Source organism: Pyxicephalus adspersus, chromosome 3 (genome assembly GCF_032062135.1).
Source record: "Pyxicephalus adspersus chromosome 3, UCB_Pads_2.0, whole genome shotgun sequence".
Lineage (NCBI taxonomy): Eukaryota > Metazoa > Chordata > Amphibia > Anura > Pyxicephalidae > Pyxicephalus > Pyxicephalus adspersus.
The window spans coordinates 78,232,150-78,254,904 of record NC_092860.1 but is presented as its reverse complement, the minus strand read 5'-3'; the positions used below and the strand labels follow the sequence as shown (position 1 = coordinate 78,254,904).

Genomic DNA, 22,755 nt, shown 5'->3' with positions numbered 1-22,755 from the left:
TTGTATATTTGTGTACTAAGAAGACAAAACGGGTTCACACAAAAGAGCCCCTGCCATAACTACTAAATAAACAACTTACTGTATATGTCTCTTTAGCTCTTGACCACTGCATCTTGACCAGTGGTAGCGATGAAATGCTGCTTGCACCAAAGGAGCCATGACACTGCCCATGCTTGTTTCATCTCCACATCGATTACCTTGCCCATCATGCTCCATACCTAAACTGGATGTATAAACAAACATTGTTGGAGGTAGCTCATTGATATTGTAGTAGCATTCACCACTAAAAGCAAATGCAGAGGTGTAACACTATATCACGTTTAGATTTATTAAAATTGTAGTAGGCTATTGCTTTGTAAAAATGTGCATACCTGCCTATTAGGAGTATTACCTCTAGGTTTGCACTCCATCAGCACTGATGTTGCTTCTGCTGAAATCTTCTCCCTTGGCTAGTTTTTGGCAGAAGCTTCAAACAGGGTCACTTCTACCAAAAAGATAATTTACCTCCTGGCATTTTATCTTGCCTAAATTTTCCTTTAATAAAAATGCTAACTGCAATGATAATCTGTAAACCCATTGAAATGACAGATAAATCAGATTACTAAAGTCATACTGTTGAAAATGAATTTGTTCAGCTGGAGTATCTTACCAAAAAAAAGCTATGTAGTTCATAGGAGAAATATGACTACAACTTTCTTTTATTATTACTATTCTAATAATACTAATTTTTTTAATATTATGATATTATGCCTAAACAATCATTAGAACACAGAATCTCGGGAGGACATTCACAACTAAATTTTAAATACAAGATGACTATGTCAACCTTGTAAGTAATTTTTATTTTACACATGCAGGAAAGGTAATATAACGGAATGGATTTGCTCCCTAATATATTTTGCATAAGCACAATCATCCAAGCCAAAGTTTTTCTAGTCTATATCATTGCAATAAACTCTTAAGTCATATCAGTGTTGTATGGGATACTCATTTCACATAGATATCTGCTATTTGTAATCTTTGAATGTATTTGTGACCTCTAAAGATGTCAGGTCATTTGCTCATCTACAGTCACCAATTCCTATGAATTCCATCTTAGATATATAACATATTTTCTAAAGGATAAGAGCATATCTATCTCTGAAGGTAATGATTATACTATATCTTTGGGAAACGTGATTTTGACATTGTACACTGGCAATTAAAAAAATATAAGGTAGCTTTTATGACTAAATTATCAAATTATTAATTCAAACTAGGGTATTCGTATCTTAAATCTACTCAGATACTATAATTTTAAGAAGGGAGAAAATATTTAGATTTAAGTTTTTTTACATTTAAAGTTTTACTTACACATGGCCAGTTTCATGGGCAACCACAAAGGCAGAAGAGAAACCATCCTCATGGTTCAGTGTGCAGCTTCTTACAGGATGACACATTCCAGTCACTGGAGCATAGCCTTGTATAACAAAAACATAATAGTAGTAAAAGTCTTTATTCCTTTACAAATCATTTATAATACAATAATACGACATATGACGACACTATTCACAACTGCAACCAGCTATTTAAACCAAAGGGGGGGTCTATTGAGTTACTCTTTGCCCATGCAGATGATTCCATGCCCTGTGGTGACCTTCAACAAAGTATAGAACTTGAGAAGGGCCCAGTCCTCCTCCTTCCTAAGCCTGAAAGCATTTATGGCCTTCTTTGTTACATTTGGACTAAGGAAACATCCTCCTACAGGACAATTCACACATATTGGCAATTGTTGCAAGAATCCGTGGCATTACCTTGCATTCCAGCAGGGCCAAAATCTTGTCTTGTCAAAAAAATGGCGTGATCGTGGTGTTCAGAATGGTTGGGATCAGATTTTTGCTGCTGGTATGCCCATCGACAGACATTGTCAAGACTTCTTGCTGGGTTTCCTCTTTCGATCAAACTGATTGACTAAAAAAAAAAATAAAAGAAGCAAGTTGGTACACTAAAAACTGTGTATTAAGCAATGTTGCACTATGATTTAAAGAACAATATGGTAGTCATATTCAGCATATTAACAAAGATCTTTTGCATTTTCATACATTTGTTGATATTTTCCATGCCTTTAGTGTACATGCAGACCCAGACTTTAGCAAATATTCCAGTAACAAGTATTCCCTGAAAGCTTGGTAGATGTATGGTAACTTGCCTAAGCTCCCTAAATGTAATGTAAGTATAATAACTATGTAAGAATATTTATATTTTTAGTTAAGAGCCTATTCAGGAAAGCAGTGGGAACAGTGGTTTCTAGGTGGCTCCTGTCAGTTGGCATGTTTCCAGGCACAAAGCTGTTCTAGTTGTTGTGGTGGTAGTTATTGAGCCAACATTTTATTGTAAGTACTAAATCTTATTTATTCTCCATGGACACCCATAAGTGGGACACTTCATGCAGTTAGATTATGGCTACACATTTGAACTCCACCTGATGTTTGAAGGTAGCCCTAAATTTTAGTGAGCTATTGTACCACCATCTTTATAAAGACCTATGTGTTTAGGTACAGTCTAAATGGCTCATACTGGATTTATTTATCTTTCTTACCTTTGCGTAACCCAACATAATCATCCGGACCAGGACTACATTAATGTGAGCACCAATGGAGTCATCATGATAAATTTCATTAACCTACAGAAGATATAATTACAAAATTATGGAGGTAAAGCTAAATTGAAAGGAGTATGTAAACATCACATATAGTTTAGCAAATATTAGCTAAATGTAAAATTTGTTCGTAAATTTAAAACCAGACTATCCCAAAACCTTTTTTTTTTTTGATCTTAGGAAACCCCTTACTAAAAATGAATATTTTCACAGCTCACGGTACATTAACACAATGAATAGGTCTACAAAAAAATGTCAATAGAATGAATTTAGAGATCCTATTGCAATTGACATGCAGGGCAGAAATGTTCTACTAAAAACAAATGTTACTATTTTTAGTAACATTTTTTTTTAATTAAACAAATAATAACAGAAATTTCTGCAGAGAGTAAAAACCATGTTGCCTTCTAGTGCTCATTATAGAAGTGACCCCTAATATATAGTGAACAATTGACCCCATGCATTGATGGTAAATGTAGATAAGAGATTAATTCACTAATTTCCCTGTTCATAAATGCTAGGGTTTCTCTTAAGAACTTGTTTGGAGAAATTTGGAAAATAGATAAATCCAATATTTTCAAAGGAATTTACAAGAAAAAGTTACTTGCTTTTTTTTTACTTGTTATTTTTTATTATTAATTACTAATTATATGTGTGCTCAAAACACAGATTCACAATAGTGCATGAATCCTCACTTTACACTTAAGTAAATCAAGCCCATAATCAAAACAATGCTTGAAAAGACTCTAATGTAATATTTAAGACAAAACAAACTTTGGTTTTGTAACACTGCTGTTTATGTACACAGTCAGTGCCTGTATTGAGGTAAAAAACTCTCTCACTTGCACCCTTTTTAGGGAAAAGTGCCTTTTAATAGCCAACCCACCTGTATGGTAAACTTAATAAATCCTTGTTAAGTCCACACTTCCGGAATACACCCATTAACCTCTTTTGACAGAGCTTATGTAGGTAATGTCATTGCCCTAATATATGTAATAGAATTTGGGCCCTAAAATTGACCAATCAGGACTTACTGTTGTGACCTATAGATGGTCACATGCCCCATACCATGCCCAGGAAGCCAAACTTTATTATAACATTAGATGGTGTAGGGAGGGGCAAGGGAGTGTGGATTGATGAGTACACCATGCAGGGGGCATAGTGGGGTATCAGAAGGCATTAGGACTTTTCCTATTCAGGCACAAATACCTGTTTTCATATATGGCACATAAAGCAAATGTTGACATGCGGTAGCAAGCTGTAGTGAAATAGATCAGATGATGTATAATGTTTTACAAGTCACTTTAAAGTGAAAATCCAACCACAGCACAAAACAAATTAAATAATCCCAAAAAGAGCACATATACAAATGAATAACTGTCAGAGTTAAATCCCCCCCAAAAAAATCGTCTAGGGTGTGAATTTAAAAAAGAGTATCCATACCCATGATGAAAAATTATTTTTTTTTCTGAAATAGGAAACTAGGGCATCCTTTTGGCAGGATGGCAGCTCAGTCTATGCAACTTTTCCATTTCTGAATATGTAAAAGCAGTTGAAGACATCCCTTTTTATTCCTCTAGAACTCAGAAATCATAAAAATAATTTCAATAGAAACATTTCCACTGGCAAAATAACAGTCTGCCTGAAAAAGTAACTGGAAATATAGAAACCGAAGCTGGAACAAAAGTAATGGGATACACTTCAGGATTTCCCAAAGTGGATATAAGCTGCGGGTTAATGGAAGAAAAACAATGTTACAGAGCAATCCATTATTAACAACTATGACTAAGACAGTTTAACCACATCAAAAGGGGTTCATCGTTTTGTCCTAAATTGTTTTCTTACACATACAGGATATGGGAGAATTAACAGTACTTTTCTACATATCATTTATTATACATATTAATTCGAGTATTAACTTTGGGTTAAGTCTCAGGAATAGCCTCCCCATCCGAATATTTTCCATACAGACTTTAGGTGCTTACATTTTTCACTGCCTTGGCCTGTGCAGCACTTGGTAGTGTTTGGTTAGAAATGTAAATGGAAAACCTTGGCTGCAATGTACACACACAGAACTTCTGGTCATTGAAATGAATGGAACGGCCATCTATTTAGGTTCATTTCAATAGTCCAGGAGCTCATGCTTATTATAGTGCTGCACTTATCCACCTTATTTGAACAAAACACTTCCTCCAGTGCTTGGGCCAGGCCAATAGAACAATGAGCATCTAAATGGCAATGAGCTTTTATATAGTAACCACAGTAAACCAATCCATGAAAACATTTAAGGAATAAACAAGAATTATGTATTTAATGGCACAGAAAAAGCATGCATTTTTAAACAGCGTAGCAGGGGAAAGTCTTTCTGGTGGTTAACGGGCAAATTTTCATTAGTAAGTGTCCTAAAACATATATAATTAGGCCTAAGTATTCTTAAGATGTGTTTTTACTTTGTAGTTGCAGCAAGTTGTTTACAAATTCTTTCTCAACCTTTATGGAAATCAAATGCCTATGGTCTACAGGGGGAGCCTGTGTTATGGAATCCTTGTAAGTACGTCCTATAGTTTTGTGGAGCTGGAACTAAGATCCTGCCCTGCTACCCAGATACATGAACTTTAATAAGTTCTAAACAAGCTTTGTAGATCTAAACACGGTATATTAGGCTTTGGGATTTTTATGATCAATGAAGTAATGATCAATGAATCATTGCGTATGCTCCTCATTTTTTTTAGATATTAGGAACCAGGACATCTTGTGCTTAACCTGGGCCTGATTTATTAAATCTCTTTCATCAGTGAAGCTGGGTGATCCAGCACACCTGGAATGGTTTTCTGGTTGTAGCCATTTAAAACCTGGACTGCATGAAGGACTCAGCTGAGGCTGGCTTCCCCTAAAGATAGTGAAGCAAGGTTGCAGACATAATATTTTTAAAAAATTTAGTTTTTATAAAGGCTGACATTGCTAGTTATTCTGACAAATAACAATTTCTCCCTATCTTTTTACCATCTTTATTTATCACTTTGTGTCCCGGTGCTGACCCCTTGCAGTTGCTCCCCTATTTACCGCGGCCAGCGTTGATACTTCCGCTGGCGCAGCAAATAGGAAAAGCTCCCTGAAGGTAAATCCCTCTCCTCCGCAATGCATAGGGAGGGGAGGGATTTCACTTCAGGGGCGTTCCCTGGTGGTGGGCGGAGCCATCATGGCAGGTCCGGCCTAGTGTGCTCTGCCCACCCCATAAACGGCCTAGTGGCCATAAAACTTTGCCGAACCCTGATCTAGAACAGGGGTGCCTAACAGGTGGATCATGATCTACCGGTAGATTGCAAAGGCAACGCGAGAAGATCGCGGGCCCTGCCTTTCAAAATAAACTCTACCGCGCACAGGAGTTTTTAAGTTCAAGTTTTTATTGTTGGTAGATCATTTTGACTTGGTCATTTTAAAAGTAGCTCACAAGCCAAAAAAGCGTGGGCACCCCTGATCTAGAGCTTTAATCAATATGCCCCATAGAACAGTTTTTGGGGCCATAAACTGCACAAACAATAGTATCATCTGCATTTATGTTGTGCAGTAGGTTGTTTAGGTAGATGTGAAAAAAAATATATATGAATGTTTTGCATGAAAATTCAACAAAGTATAAATCAGTTATATTGTGATATCCTGCATTATCCAGGATAAAATAACATTATTACAGACACCACAGAGCAGTACTTGTCATAGTTGTACTCACAATGTTCATGAGAGTAAGGAGGTAGTTCTGAACATGCTCTTTGCCATGGAACCTGACAACGGAGTCATCTACCCCAAGCAGCACCTCTATGTTGTAATCATTGTCAGTTGTGTGCCTGCGTCTTCTAAGAGTCTCGTTCACTTGTCGCTCCACACTGCTGTACACACTGTCCAAATTATCAAGGCTGGACAAATCTGTAATGTAAATATAAATAGATATTTTAAACAAAATGACAAGCATAATAGAATGCTGTCATGGGTATAGATATTTGGAATTTATAGATATATTATTGATACTTGCTACATTTATTGCCATAGTCTATGCCATGGAAGAATTATAACTTACCAGAACAGCTACACTTTGATTTTTAAAAATTTCAGTGGTGCAGAAGTGAAATCCAGGCATAGCGAGCAAAAAATATCAAAGAACTTGAGCAACTACTAGCAACCTATCAGACTCTTTTTAGGCGCAACTGACACCCATTTTTGTGTACCCTAGTCATTTTTCAAATGATATAATTTTAAACTGAACAAACAAGGCAATGCTGATGCATATTAAATGGCATATAAGGTTTATAATAATAGATTAACTATATTTATTATTATTATGCAATCTAATAATAGCTTAAAGAGGAACTAAACTAAAAACTGCCAAAAAAAAAAACTTACCTTCAATCTTGCAGGGCAGTCTGATCTATCCGGGGTGTCTTGCATTAGGTTCCAGGTTGTCCTGGCCATCTTCGTCTCTTCTTCCAGTTCTTCATTCTATGTCACCCAACCCAGGCGCAAGATCGGGTGACGTAGGATGGGAAAATCGGCAAATTTTTCTCTTTGCACGAAAAGGCCAACAGCCTCCCGGGTATTAGTGACGTAGGTATCCCAAGAGGCTTTGCACGCTAATTCATTATTAGGGGGCGGTGCTGCACCCTTTTTTTTAAAAAAAAGTGTGTTCCATTAAAAAAAAAAAAACAACAGAATTTTTACTTTACATAAAAGGGTTTTCAAGCTTTTTAAGTAAAGTGAAATTTCTGAGTTTGAGTACGCTTTAAAGAGCAGAGAAGCAAAGTGCAGCATGGATGTAGATAAAGAACTAGATGATGCTTTAAGTCCACTTGGCCAAAAATGAGGCAAAGGACTAAAAGAAGACTTTTAAGCACTGTTCTGCTTGTTACACAGCACTGAAGAAAGAAAGACTACCAGTGTACAGGACAAAAGGAATTCCTTTATGGATGGTCAAAGCAATCAGTTAGGCTAGAGTTCAGCTTTAGGTGTACAGGGCTTGGTTGACCACTGGAGTAGGGCTTTTTATTTACAAATTTGTCAACACATTACAGCTTTAGCAATACTATTGCATTTTCAGCCACATAATCACAATTACTTATTGTCTTACACAACTGCAGTATGGCATGATCATGAACAAGTATGCATTCTCTAAAGTTCATACTTCAAATAGGAAAGTGGCCTTAACGTTCTCATATTAAAATCAACTGAACTTTCTTTATGTTGTATTCAAAATTAAAGTGGTGACTGATTCACAAAATGTAACCAAATACCACAGACTTAAGTTATGTTTTAGAAGAACAGTATAATAGCACATAGGTGGCAATTTCACACACTAGCTCATGTTCTAAAAACTGTTTTACAAGGGGTGAAGTTGGTGACACAACACAGCATGCCCTGGGAATAGAGTGTAAAAATGTCATGAACATCCCTTTAAATAGAAGAATCATTCTAGTAAAAATGCATTTGGCAGGAGCTGTACGGGAGACTTTCTTAAACAGCGCATCAAAACAGAGACTAATTCAGCTTTTATATATATCTCATTTTATATTCCATGATATCACTAAAAATATTTGAAGCAATATATGGCAATTGAATAAACTTAGTAAATTCACATCAGCAAGCTTAAAAAGTAAAGTTCGATTGGGATAGTATAATTTAGTCACATTGATGCCCCAGTTAGATTTCATGAACACAGGTAGTCCCCGGGTTACATACAAGATAGGGACTGTAGGTCTGTTTTTAATTTGAATTTTTATGTAAGTCAGAACAGGTACATTATTTTAATAAATGCAATTAGGACAGATGTTTGTCTCAACATATTAGGTAGTGTAGTGTCAGTCACTGTATGTCACTGTATAAATTCTCACTGTGAGTTAACAAACAAAGCAAAAACAAAATCTTTATGGAGCCTAGACATCCATTAACTTCTGGAGCAAGCTGTGTTAAAAAATAAACAGAGTTTGACTTGGTCATAACAGAGTTACAAGAGGCTGCAGAAAGAGCTCAGTCCTTAAGATCACCCACAACCTCAGCTGTGTTTAGCAAAAGATTTCTTTTGCAAGTCATGCAAACCACCCCCCTACCCCCTTTCAAGCCTTCGCCCTGCACAGGAGCAAGCAGGGAAGCCCCATTCGTATCTAGGAGGCGTCTGTATGTCGGATGTCCTTAACTCGGGGACTACCTGTATTCCAGTTCATGCAAAATCTAGGAGTCTTTCTAGAGCTAAAGGGTTCAATGGTCACCATGACATAAATTGATGGTACAACTACCATGTGGGGACATAAATAGCAATCTTTACAACCTATCAAGAACCTGACAAATGTTTTAATCCTTCCCCACTCTATTTAAACAGAAAAATGTAATGCTTAAAGGAAGATATGGCATAAAAGGCACATTTATAAGAATGTTCTTTTCTATTACAGAACTACAGGTCACCCAAAGAGTCATGTGTTCATCACCATTGCTTAATGAGAATATTTTTGAGTATTTCCCATAGAAATCAGTTGAAAAGAGCAAAGGGTGGCTTTTGAATGGATGCTTTGGGCCCCTGCACCGTGCACCTATAACCACTTCCAAACAAGTATAATTATTTCAACACCAATAATTTTATGTTCTTTAAACCTTGCACAGCATTTTGTGGTTTATTGGATTATTTTAAAGAAGTATTGCCTATGACTAAAATATAGGTATATTTTGCATTGAATAGCTACAGAGTTTTAGCATTTTATCCATAAACATAATTCTGCCATAATATAGAAAATGAATTTGTTTGAAAAAAAAAGAATGCTTTAACATGAATGCACACATCTATGCTGAATATTTTAAGTGATATGCACGTCAATCTTCCATAAGTACGTCAGCAGCAGTTTCTTGCAACCTAAAGCAATGATATACAAGAGCTTTTAGATTTTTTATGATTATGTGATTATGATACTTTTGGCACTACAAATACACAGTTTCAAAGCCAAGGTCACTAAAACACCATAATGGCAGTCTTCTGTTTACTTGATCTTTGACCTAATGCATGTCCATGGTTCTTGTACTATGTTAACTATGCTAACGGGTCAAGTATGCAACAAGCTACCACATAATTATTCACTGAAAAATCTTCACACAGCAGTTAATAGAAAGTGTAGTGTATTTTCACTGAGTACATATTGTTATCACTTGCATGGGTATTTTATTTACTGTATGTCCAACATATGTATTCTTCTTATTTTGTTGCTGCATTGAATTTAGAGATTTTTTAGAGTAGCCATGAATTGTAGCAGGAGGTAGCAAGTTCTCTTTAACCAAAATAAACTTTTCCCTGGCTTATGGGGGCTTTTTTTTCTTGCCTACACTCCATAGCACATACATCTTGCAGTATAGGACCTGACTTTACATGCAGCACTGCCTCAAATAAACTTAGACACTGGGGTCACTGCTTGTCTCAATCTGAAATATTGGTGCCAAAACATATCACTAGGATCTAGGTATCAGAAACCAATGATATGTTAGATGCTGACTTATCTTTAAATTAAAAACTGAGTTCTGGGATGAGTTAAAAAAAAATGAAATAGATATAAGATTATAAAATATTGTATAAACATAAGAGGCATGTGTATTGATACTTGAATCTTGATATATTCTATACATGATATATAGGCTTTTACTAATATTGCTGTATAGTAATTAAACTTTAGCTGATCAACAAACAAGTCAAAGTTATGCACATGAAACCTAAACTGGGAAAAGACTTTTGCACACTCTAAGAACATCACGTGTATATATATATTTAGTTGTAAATATCAATTGACCTTGTTTTAGCAGAGAAAAAGCTTCTAGCTGGAATAAGCCCAGCCAGCCAATCTATCCTGGAAGTGTGCAGGACATCCACTATAATCCTAGAAAGCTTACCGAGATAAATTGACTGCTACTGTATTATGGCAATGACAGCTAAAGGTTGTTTTGGAAATGACTAATGAACTTACAAAGAATACAGCAAAGAAAGTAGGAGTTTACATACAAAAATTCATATATTATAACAGATATATATATATATTTATTTTGGGGTAACAAAGAAGAATTCACAATCAATTCTATTTAGTAAATGTAAACCTCAAAATCCCAGCAAAAATATTCTGGGTCACTAAATTGGCTGTTATACCGTCTAACAAAGATTTATGTCTACGAAATAATTTCTTTTTCAGGAAAAGTTACAATTAAAAATTGTGTTTAAATTGTGTTTAAAAAGTAATTACATGATAAATAAAAAAATAGGTATATAGTGGAGAAGTGCAGAGTTGAGGCAGTGTATAATTTGTTAAAACTAAAGTACTTTTTTTGCTGCCAAAGTTGTTGGCCACATTGGAGAAGATGCTGGATGATATCCGCATACAGGCAGATGCCATAGGGTAGTTGGGGTCTGCAGGCAGCATGAATGGGTAACACAGGAGTGGCACCCCTGTTGCTCAAGCATGAGACAGTTATCATGAATACCCCCTCTCCTTCCCCAAAATCGAGTTGGAGGCACAGTAGTAACAACAAGAGCAACATTTTATTGGTGAGTGATGTTAACCCTAGTGAAAAAAGCATTGGCACAGCAAGGGTTGGAATTGCAATGAGCAGAAGGTGCGCATTTTATGCTAACAGAGCCTTGCATTTTTTAACATGCAGGAGAAGTGCTGGTGACAGCACAGTAACAGCGGGGGTTATGGTGGTTCCCACTCACTATAACCTCACATAACTTTGCAAACGCAATTGTTTTTCGGCTTAAAAAGGATCCTTGAAGCTGTGCAGAGTAGGCTTCCAGGGGAAGCAGATCTGAATATGCCCTTACTGTTGGTCAGTTGATGTTGTATACTATGGAACTATTATCAAAGGTAATCCCCTTACTTACTAAATATAGAATAGTATGGAAAAAAAATATACACACCCAAACCATATCACAAATGTGAAGCATGAAGAGGAAACAGAAAATAAAAAAAAGAGATAATAATGCTTTAGGGTTATTTTCAACTCTCTGTTTCTGGACATACCTTAAGCCACACCTATATTTTAGGGATGTTCATTACTGTAACCAATAAAAGCATACTGACACATTGGCTGCCAATCCCTGCCGCACATTCTTTTTTTCTCTTGCCAGTAAGAATTTAAAAGAAATAAAGCGGTTATACACTTGCTACACCCAACTGAATCTAAAACAAAATGTCTGGGCAACTCCACTTAAAATTATTTGCATAGCTTAAATACAAGTTTTATTTGGAAACAGTACTATTGCTATTCTTTCCCCAGCATGCTTGAATTGCAAGCTGTTGGAAACCAATCAAACCTAGTATGGATTAGAAGATGAACACTTATGATCAAGTTAAAATCAGAACAGTGCAACTGTGTATGTTTTGGCATAAAAGACACACATAACAAAACCACAAATCTCAGGCTAAGTCTGTATCAAATAGCTTCATCTCTATAGCAGCAGTATCACAACAGTGCACAAATATGTTTTAGTGTCTCGTCGTTCTCTTTTTAATGGTTCCAACAGTGATTTCAAGATACAAGAAAACTTAGACAACCTAAGAACTAATGAAGTTTAAATTTTCAGTAAATTGCCCACACTCTTAAGCCGCATACACACTTGCAATTATAGTTGTTGGAAAGGATCTTTCACGATCCTTTCCAATGACTAAGCACTCCATGATGCATGAACGATGCTGTACATAAAGCACTGTTCTGTTCTATGCAGAGGGGAGGGGAAGAGCGATGGAGCGGCACCTCGCTGTGTGCTCTCCCCTTTCCCTTGCATTACGTTGGTTCCTCGTTCATTCCGTGGATCCGCCAGGACGGTCATTCAGACAACGATGCGCGCTGTACACACTTCAGATTCTCGTCCAATATCGGCCCTGAGACGATTATCGGGCGAGAAGCATTGGAAGTGTGTACGTAGCTTTAGGTTGGCACATACCACCAATGGTGAAGGGCCTCAGCAGGTTTTATCTTAGTAGAACAAACTCATTGTTCACAGTTTGACATATAGGATGTCATTAGGAGTGTTGTCAATGCAAATACACAACAGGTGTGAAACCTGTAGTCTTTGCAATACTATAGCCAATATCAGCCCTCATTATTGGATAATATAAATTGAGTTATACATGGTTTAATTTATTACAAATTAGTGGCTGCCTTACATTTATTCTAGGCTCAGTCCTGTTACACCAGTACAGTCTATGCAGTGTCAGAGTTGGAGCTTCACTGGTAATGTTACTTTATAATTATTGGTTAACACTGTTAAAGTTCTACTTGAGCCACATTAGATGAATCTGTGATGGTCACCAAGAACTGACATAAAAGCTTCCCTTTACATCCCTATAATATTTGTTTAATGTGTATCACTTTTCAAAGCCCCTACACCCTGCCCTACAGGAACATTTGCATCGGTTAAGTGAATTGAAATATGTAGCATCTTCATCCAGTGGGCTAGTATGTCATTCTGGCCACAAAGGCAAATATGTGGTTCTGTGGTTCAGCTAAAACACCTGAACCCATTGTAACAGTAACATCACTTCTTAAACTTGCTTCATGCTTCTTAAACTATTATCTTAGAAGATAGTCTAAACATTCAGAACTCTCTTTCTGACTAATCCATGATTCACAGGTCACAAGGTGAAAGCACTTTAAGACATTCTTTTTTCAGTATAGCCCCCCCCTCCCCCAAAGAAAAAAAAATCTGCATTGTTAAAGTTGCAATAATGATTCCATTTTTAAAAATTAAAACGTCACTATTTTTGACCTTTCTCATACTGTTGTGAAACAGTTTGCTAAGAATATGTATCTAGATATTCACATAAAAGCTGGTTACTGGAAATCTACGTGGATAAAATGGGATATATTTAAGAGTGGACCTAACCAAGGGTAAAATGTTTACTTGATATCAATCTAATGAATTCATCTAAAGAGAAAACAGCAAATGTTGCAATGTAAAAAAGCACAGAAAAGAAGAAGGATGCTCAGGAACAGTACTTATAACTGTTTCAGAGTTCTTCTATTATGCAATTAATATAGTATTTCAACATTAATCTCACATCTTTACAAATATTTAATTTATGCTGCATCTGAGCTTCTATAACTCCCCAAAGAAAATGGTATTACTGCCTAAGAACTAGCTCCCCACAACCACTCAATCATATGCTATCATCCATTCTGCAGCTGCAAATCTTTTGTTCTCATACTATTCGAGACACACGGATCTCTTGTTCTTTCTAAAGATAAGGTGCTTTATGAATTTATCAATCTTACCTTCTCTTTGCCAACACTCATCTCTGTTTGAATATCTTAAGGTTTAGTTCTCAGGACTTTCAATATCTAGTAATACCACTCTTAGCAAATAAATATCTTCCTTTGGCCTCTATTACCACTTTTATGAAGAAGATATGCATATTTGCTCTACTGCTATTCAGGGTCCGATTTATTAAAGCTCACCAAGATAAGACTGTCATGGGAGAACCTGGGTGATCCAGCAAACTTGAAACCGATTGCATCCAGGATTAAAAACATTTAGCAACTAATACCAAATGAGTATGAAAAAATCCATTCCAGATTTGCTTGATCTCCCAGGTTCTCCCATGATAGTCTATCTGCAGGTTTCTTAAAAATTGTTTCAAATTACCTGTACTTATGTATTCACATGACTGTAGCAGATACATTGAAATAGATTTCCTTTAGCATAAGCCAGCTCAGATAAAAAGTCCTGTAGATAGTCAAAAAGTTAGTGAGGGCTGGCAACTAGGTACAACCTGGACCTACAACTGAAGACTTTATTCCACTCAAAGCCAGCAGCAAGGATATTAACAATCCAGTCCAGGCACACTTCTGCAGAACATGTTAAGGGCAGGAACACAGATTTAAGTCCACAAATAGATGTTATTTATAGGTGTGTATTATTTGTACCAATAAGGACACCCATTAGGAATATGATAAACAACCTAATACTATTAGAACTTTTACAGCTAGCAGTCCTAACTAGGTGCTTAGCAGAAGAATACATATTAAAATATACTTTACAATAACCAAATGAAAATTTGTTTCTTTCTGAATATATATTTAACATATTTGACGAATAAAGTATTGATTGTATTATAACAAAATGTACAACTGATTTACAATCATGATGCAACATTAGGGGCACAACTATTCTGCCTGTGACCAACAGGATTCACCCACATGTCCATGTAGCATGCCATTGTAATAGCTATAAGCAATTCCACGTGAACCTGCAAAGCAGATGTGAAGAACATATACAGATGATAAATGAAGACTGAATAAAACAGTCTTTTTAATTCTTTCCGTTGTGAAACCCTAGCAGCACTAACAGAAATCTACCCAGTAAATCGCACCACAGCACAGGCTCCATATCTAAAGTATCAATCTACAGACAATGGTGGCATAAAGCATAACATGTTTAACCACGGAAAATATAAAATGTTCATTTAAATAGCTCGTACAAATAAATGTGGTTTACTTGTACAAGGAAACGTTTTCTTTTCAGCCATGTAATCAACAGTTGTAATGGTGTAATATAAAAAAGTAAGTTTACCTTTGGCTGATATTTCCCATTTTAGATGAAATCAATTATTGTAGACTTTTTGTATTACTTACGGTTACATTGCTTTTGACCTTGCCTACAAGTTTGTTGGTTTCCTTGCATGACCTTCCTTTTTCAATCCCAGAACATGTAACATTTCAATAGGATTCAACATTGACTTACAGACAGTGGCCCTGATTTATTAAAGCTTTCCAAGGCTGGAGAAAATACACTTCCATCAGTGAAACTGGGTGATCCAACAAACCTGGAATGGATCTAGTCCAGAATTGAAAACATTTGCTAACGAGTAGCAAATTACTTTTAGGAAATCCATTCCAGGTTTGCTGGATCACTAAGCATCACTGATGAAAGTGTATCATTTCCAGCCTTGGAAAGCTTTAATAAATCCGAGCCAGTGGGGCTGCTTCAAATTTTTATTAAGCACACTGGTATGATGCACATTTTCTAGTGGACTTGATTAATGCAATCTGCTCAGGTCCCGAAGCAGCAGGGCACAACAAACCAAAACAGTTGGTATAAGGTTCTTCTCCTGAAATTCTGTTTTCTGTTTGTGCCAAAAATGTTTAATGCTAATATAGCCAAACTATTTTTTTCTTTAATCAGACCATGGTCTGTGGCAAACCATAGTCTTGCTGATTTTATCTCATTTTTCCTCCTTTTTGACAGCAAATGCCTTTTTCTTCTAACGCGGGTTAAATTGTCTCTTCAAAAGAATTTCCAGCAGGATCCATAATTACAGACTTTTTTTTTAACAGTAAATGGTTTGCTCAGCTGATCAGTCCTGAACAAATTAGCTGTCATTTGAAAATTTTATTTTAGTTACTATATTTTATTTTAATGATCTTTTTAAATCTCTTGCCAGACTCAAAGGCCATCACAAACTGTTTTCTGAGGGCCACAAGCGAAGTAAAGAAAATAGTACAACCAGGACATCTGAGGTTTAAACCTGTATAAACTGATTCTTATCGTCAGATTCTCATTATATTTTAACAAATTTAAAGTGGTGATGAATGTAGGGGTGTATTTACTTTTTCCAGTCTGCATTGATTTAATTAATGACAATAAATACACCATGCCAATTGTATGTGCTATTTATACAGTGATACAGGTATATCACTTTTATCAATACACAATGCACGTATTTTACTGGGTGTACTTTTCACACAACTATATACCATTAACATGTACCTTTTAGAGGAGCTGGGCTTTAGGTATTAAGGACTTTTTTGGCCACTATGTTGCTGCCATGATATTAAAACATGCAAGCTCTTGCAATATTGTAAAGCAAGCTAAAGTCTGAGGACTGTAGTGTTGGAAGAAGAAGAACTTGTCTTATGCATCCTCTGCGTTCTCTGTTCATATAAACAGATTGTAGAATCTTCGGATATACATAAAAACAGTATAACAACCCATTTACTTTATAACAGCAGTTACAATTTAAATTAAAAGATATTACACAATGTATTTGAAACATAAATAAGTCTATGTAGCTTTATAGGCAGCTTAACACTTCTACTTATTTAGGGTGATCTTCAGTACAGTAATAGACATGTACTGAACAAAGTGATAAATAGAGATACTGAATGGTCTCCTAAATTGTGTTAGTTTGCAAAAAATATACTTATCATTAGCACTGACTAGCAGCCATGGCAGATAGTTTTCTGGTGAAATCTAAGCACTTCAGTTCTAGACAGAAGATAGAATGAGGTACAGACAATATTTTCATAGGACTTTTTACTGCAAGCCCATAGTAGATATGTCCTCATTTTTTGTCACAGTGACAATAGTTTCACCAGACAGGGAGTGGGAAAAAGTATCCAACAGGGACACAGACCGCAATAAAACTTCCTGTCTGGTAAAAATGTCACTGGGACAATACATGAGGGTGAGAAGTGGGAAGAGGTCACTCCCTTGCTGCTACCCAGAGCTACGCTGAGGGTTTCAGTTTAGTAAAACTAAAAATCGCAGTACACATTGTGATCATGATCCTTCCATGCAAAAATAAAATTCCACTATGAACACAAATAAAGGTATGAATTATAATACAGAATCAGCAAAAGGTATTAGGATAACAGGAAAATTGGCCTGAAAGAAAGTTAATAAAAAAGCAAAAGGTTTGCAAATCTCAAGAGCAAAAAAATATTCTAAAACTGGCTGCTTGACACAAATTTACGTGTATGGTGTTATGGCAATCACAAGTATGCTACTACTCAGTCCAGCACATGCTTTACGGAGGAGTGTGCTCTGAAGATCATGCCAATAATATTCTATTATTCTAATAGAAGCATTGGCAAGCTATATTCCTACTGGCACATGTATTTTTTTCAATAGAATATAACTAGAGTGTATGATACATAATGCAGCAAAATATAATAAACTGAATGAAAATAAATAAATTGGACATCCACATCTAATTTAATGTAATTTCTGTTGTTGTTAGAGGATGAAAGATAGTTTCTTAGGTGTGAAATTATGCCAACAATTTTGTAAAGTCCTAATAAAGAGATAACTGGTCATTTTTGGGTGCAGAGAAATGGAAGGAAAGAGTCATTCCCCATCGGTATTATCCTGGTCCACTTTTGGATATTTGATTTCTGTTCAATCATTTAGTCATATGTGGCATCCTTTAAGGGTGGTCTGCAGGCAAGATCAGTATACCTATGCCCTGATACTGTGTGTGAGAGGCAGTGCTAAGAGCTGAAAAATCCCTGCCCTTGCTAAAGTTTACTATTCTGCTGTCATGGTATTTTTCTCACACAGACTGCGTCTAAACATAAAGCGTAAAGCAATCATTTCAGAAGCACAGACACAAAATACCTGAAGTTTGTGAGTTATTGTGTTATCACCAGTGGTGGGGGAGAACTGAAAACAAAGGTTATCAAAAAACTGTTTTGGAGACAACTTCCACATTTTATTGTGTTGAGCAATGAAAATAGGAGGCCTTTTTCATAAAAGCAGTGAAAACATGTTAAAAAGATCCCTTAACTCCTGCTGTCTGGACATGTCAATATGAACTATTCATGTAATCATTACTATTTACCTGCCTAAAACAAATAAACATATATTTGAATTTGACCTAATCATCCAGGCTTTACAACAGTGGAAACAGCAGTGACAAAATATAAAAACAGTAACCCATGTTAGGCATTCAGATTTCAGCTTACTAAGGTCAGAGTGGAACAGGCACTGCACTTTTTATATCAACACTGCTTACTAAATAAGCCTAACATTTAGGGCAAATTGACTGTTCGGAACATTTTTCATCAAGCTGATTTCCCACAGGAAAGAGAAGCACACAGGCAGGTCTCATCATAATAAAAAGATATTCAGACTGACCTATACATGAATGACACTTAAACAAGATTTGCAGCAAAAGGCTGTGAAGAAGAAAAGGAACAGGACCAGCCACCACACAGGGGTTTCTTTTGAAAACTTCAAATGACCAACACAGCCACTTACAAGGCATTCAATAAAAACTATTGTCTAGCCGCGCTCTCAGAGCAAAAGAGTGATCACTTGTCTTTCCATTTGTCCCTGTTGTGTAGGAAGGGGAAATGGGCTACTTGTCTACACATTTAGATGTGATGTTTTAATACAGAAGGACAAAGCCTTCATTTCAGTTATTGTTTGATATTTGACCATTTTCCAATTGTTACGTTATTCTGCTTTTCTGACTGGATGAGCATTGTATCTATTTAGTTGTTTGTGACAGTAATAGTGTTACACATGGCACATGTAATATCTGTTCTCAAGGTATGGGAAGAAAACTCAAAGTTCCACAAGCAGCAAAGCTAAGCAGAGTCTATTTTTTGCATTAGGAAACTGTATTTGCTGATTTTAGTAATGGTAATCTACAATAAAATTCTCATTTCTTTTACCTTAAAGTGAACCTGAACGTTGGTCTGCTTTATCATTTGGGTAGATATTACGAAAGCTGTCATTTGTAATAGGCAGGCTCCCCAACACTTTCCTGATCACTTTGTAATCTGAGGTCTTTATGTGTGTATGTGTCTTTATAAATCATCTTCTTCCAGTGATAGATGACCTGAAAAACTGCAAGCCTGCCTAACTCACTCGAGTCCAGGGTGGCTCCATGACGCACCCCCAGGGGGAAGTAAGAAGGTTTTCGAGTCATTAGTTTTGGGTAACACCAATGAACTTACATTTTTAAGAAGGTGAGCAACAATGCTATTTTGGTATTTCTCCGATTACCTTAAACATTAGTCTACAAAGGGTGAAGTTGGGACCAGCCATTTCTGTTCTATTGATGGTGTATAAAAAGTACATAAAGTGTGGTTCTCATGAAGCATGGAAAACTGATCTAAAAGATGTAAATATTATGGATATACGAAATATGTATGTAAACAATTAGTGTTATAACATATGTACATGAACATATATATACATATTGTAGAAAGAATATAACTGAACATACATATTAGTCAGTAACACTTTGACTGTTGTGTAGTGTTATTCATTCAGTTTTTCCCTAAATGACCAAACCACTCCATGAATATATAAAGCCTTCAATATTCTTTTCAGATCACCAGAGGGCCATTCGTTTAAATCGCTGTGTGATCCTAGACAGAAGTGGCTCATTAGATGTTCTATTGTGTCAGGTCCAGCTCTTAGATATGCATTCCCAAGCAACCAGGAGCAACACTCCAATCATCCTTCACTTCTGCATTTTCCCACCTGTGACAAAGACACTGCCACCCAGCGTCATGACAACCACATCATATAGACAAGCATGCTTCCTTCATGCAACCCGATAAAGACTCACTTACTGGCCTTTACGTTGTTAAGAGGTAATGATTAAATCTCTATTCAGACATAAGGTACTTTACTCAGACGTTACATCTCACAGGCCTAAAAAATACAACTTAGTTCTTAGTACACTTAAAAAAAAAACATCTTATACAGTTTGTCATTGCTGATAAAAAAAGCCAGCACAAAGTTTGTCCTAGCAATCAGTTATACATCATACTGGGTTGGTGTCATTAAGCAAGAGGACAGCAGAAAGCACAGAAATTTGTAGCAATATCTTTATATATTGTTAATGTTTTTATACATAAGCCCTATCACATGTTATTTGGTAAAGCTGTTGAAAGGTCAAAAGGCTTGTGCAATGAGAAGTAATTCATGAGAACCTGAACAAATTCTGCACTGATTTATTAAAGGAAAGTGGAAGGTAATTTTTTACTGCTTCACTAAAATATCACTAAAATAGCAGACTTTTTCTACCATTTTAAAATTGGGGAACCCTTGAAACCCTTGGCTGACATACTTGCAAGGGAAGCCGATGGAATAGGAACATGGTTGTGTTATTGGGCTGCATGTTCGTATATCTGTTTGAAGACTGAAGGACATGAAACTTAGGATCATTGTGATTTATACTGAAAATTAGAGATTACTCACTAATTAGCTAAACGGGATTTGAATATACCATTGCCGCCATAACCACCTCCAACAATTTTAAATAAGAGGGCTGCTGGAAGTACAAACATCAGACTTCTCCTCTCCTTTTTCCTGAAGAAGTGTTTTTTTTCCACAAAACGTGTCAAGAACTAATACAGAATTTAAACCCTTTGGGGGTATTCTGTAAGGGGAGGTCATTATATACACCCACAATTTTATTGTGTTTTATGTATTTTAAATGATGTTTGTTTTTAATGTTTATTATTATTAAAATTTTGTTATTTTTGTAATATATTGATGGTACTGGCTTTAAAAGTCCCGCTTAAAATTGATGTCTTTCATTGCATATCTTTTCCTATGAATGTTAGGAATGTGGCCTGTTTAAGATAAAGAAATGTACCGGTATATAGGTGCATGTTTCTTTAAACCCTTGAAATAACCTTCAGGTCTTGAGGAACCCCTACTATTTTTACTATATCCACAACTCATAGTACATAGTAAAAGTAACACTAGATGGATTCACATAGAAAAACTAATTCAAAGTACCACGCTGGCTTAAAAAGGCACTATCATGAAATAGAGTGTATTCTAATAACTGTTTTTGAAATGTAAAAAAGTATTCACCATACATTTTTTTCATTTTCATTCCTTTATTTATATTATATAAATGCAGTCCAACAACAACACCTGGGGTGCTCCAGGTGCTTTGACTTTACTGCCAGAAAAGTGCCAATTTTAATTTCACCTGCAAACTCATTCTGCATTTTGGCCTCTGCACAGTGAAGAGAAGCAATCCAGGTAGTTGCATGGATGCCTAACCAGTTCTGGAAAAATGGAATTCCAAATTCCATTTACTTTTCAGGTCTGATAAATAGTTGCAATTCCCATTAAAAGACTGGTTGACTTAATGAAGATAATCACTGCCACTGGTCAGAAATGCTATGAATTGAACCAAACCCCCTGCAGTAGATACGTGTAGATACGTAGATACAATCACATGACCACTCACAAATTACTTATAGGAGAATTTGTACAAGTTGTGTTATAATAGTAATATAATTTTTGTTGATGACATCTTTCTTGCTGTTGTGTCCGGCAGAATTGTATAAACCACAAAAAAAGCTAAACAAAATCACAAATCTACTGGCGTACAAAACAGTTCAGATGTGCATTGCAACTTTATATATTTAGCTGTTATCCAAGAGTTAAGTTTGGAAATAGAATGGCAAGTAAATCAAAATTCAGTTCACATTGCTGTATATAGGCTGTGGTACCATTCACACCTGTTCCATAAAAGAACAATATGCATTATACAATCTTCAGTATTAAAATGTAAACCATATGCACTAACACACCATACAAAAATGGTTTCAAAGTTTCACCAACAGTATAAATTGGGACTGACCAGATCTGTTTGGGATGTCTTCAGGCAAAACTTTCTTTGCAGTTGATCTTTTGTATATTACATGTATTCTGCCATCTTCTTCATCTTTATGTTTACCCTTTTCTAGAGGTTCAATGAAAAATTCATCTTCATTTGTGCGAATCATTCCAGCCTTAAAATAGAGAAAACAATGTAAAAGAATAAATAGGAATGTAAAATAAAATTCTGCATGTAATATAAATATTCTAGAACAGGATCATTAGTCATGCATCTGGCTTGATCAAGTGGTGTTGGCCCCAAAACTACATATATTTTTTTAATAAAAATATAAGATAATGATAAGCCAACTTATATTTAAATAACAGGTTCTGAAGATGTGATCTGTATCCCTAATGTACTATGATATTTATACCAAAATAAGTGTATAGACAGCGGTGTCATAACCCTTGACCTGAAGACTGGACTATTGGCTCACTAAGTAGAGAAGCAAGAAAAAAAAAGTCAAGAATAGAAGGCACCATATTTCTACAAGTTACTTTTAAAGGCTGTTTATTCCATTTTACTGTACTTCATTGCCAATCCACATGTTTCGCTCTCTGAAAGTTTCTTTCAGGTAAAGTAGCCCAGATGTATGACTAAGGCTTCATTGAAATAATAAAGTCATCTGTTTCTATCATTTTCTTTATTTTATTGGTAACACATTTCTTAGATGTTATGTAACTTGTC

The 22,755-nt window shown here is 35.9% G+C and overlaps 1 protein-coding gene across 2 annotated transcripts in view; it reads right to left on the bottom strand.

The window, feature by feature from the left end:
• The window catches only part of ADAMTS3 (ADAM metallopeptidase with thrombospondin type 1 motif 3), a 130,377-nt gene that overhangs the window by 42,895 nt on the left and 64,727 nt on the right, over positions 1 to 22,755 (bottom strand). For both annotated transcript variants that reach the window (XM_072405353.1, XM_072405354.1), the window contains exons 6-11: positions 22,051 to 22,201; positions 6,366 to 6,559; positions 2,579 to 2,662; positions 1,794 to 1,950; positions 1,354 to 1,459; positions 80 to 223 (exon numbers count right to left, since the gene is read on the bottom strand). In XM_072405353.1, the coding sequence (XP_072261454.1) occupies positions 80 to 223; positions 1,354 to 1,459; positions 1,794 to 1,950; positions 2,579 to 2,662; positions 6,366 to 6,559; positions 22,051 to 22,201 (836 nt within the window). The remainder of the gene's footprint in view (positions 1 to 79; positions 224 to 1,353; positions 1,460 to 1,793; positions 1,951 to 2,578; positions 2,663 to 6,365; positions 6,560 to 22,050; positions 22,202 to 22,755) is intronic.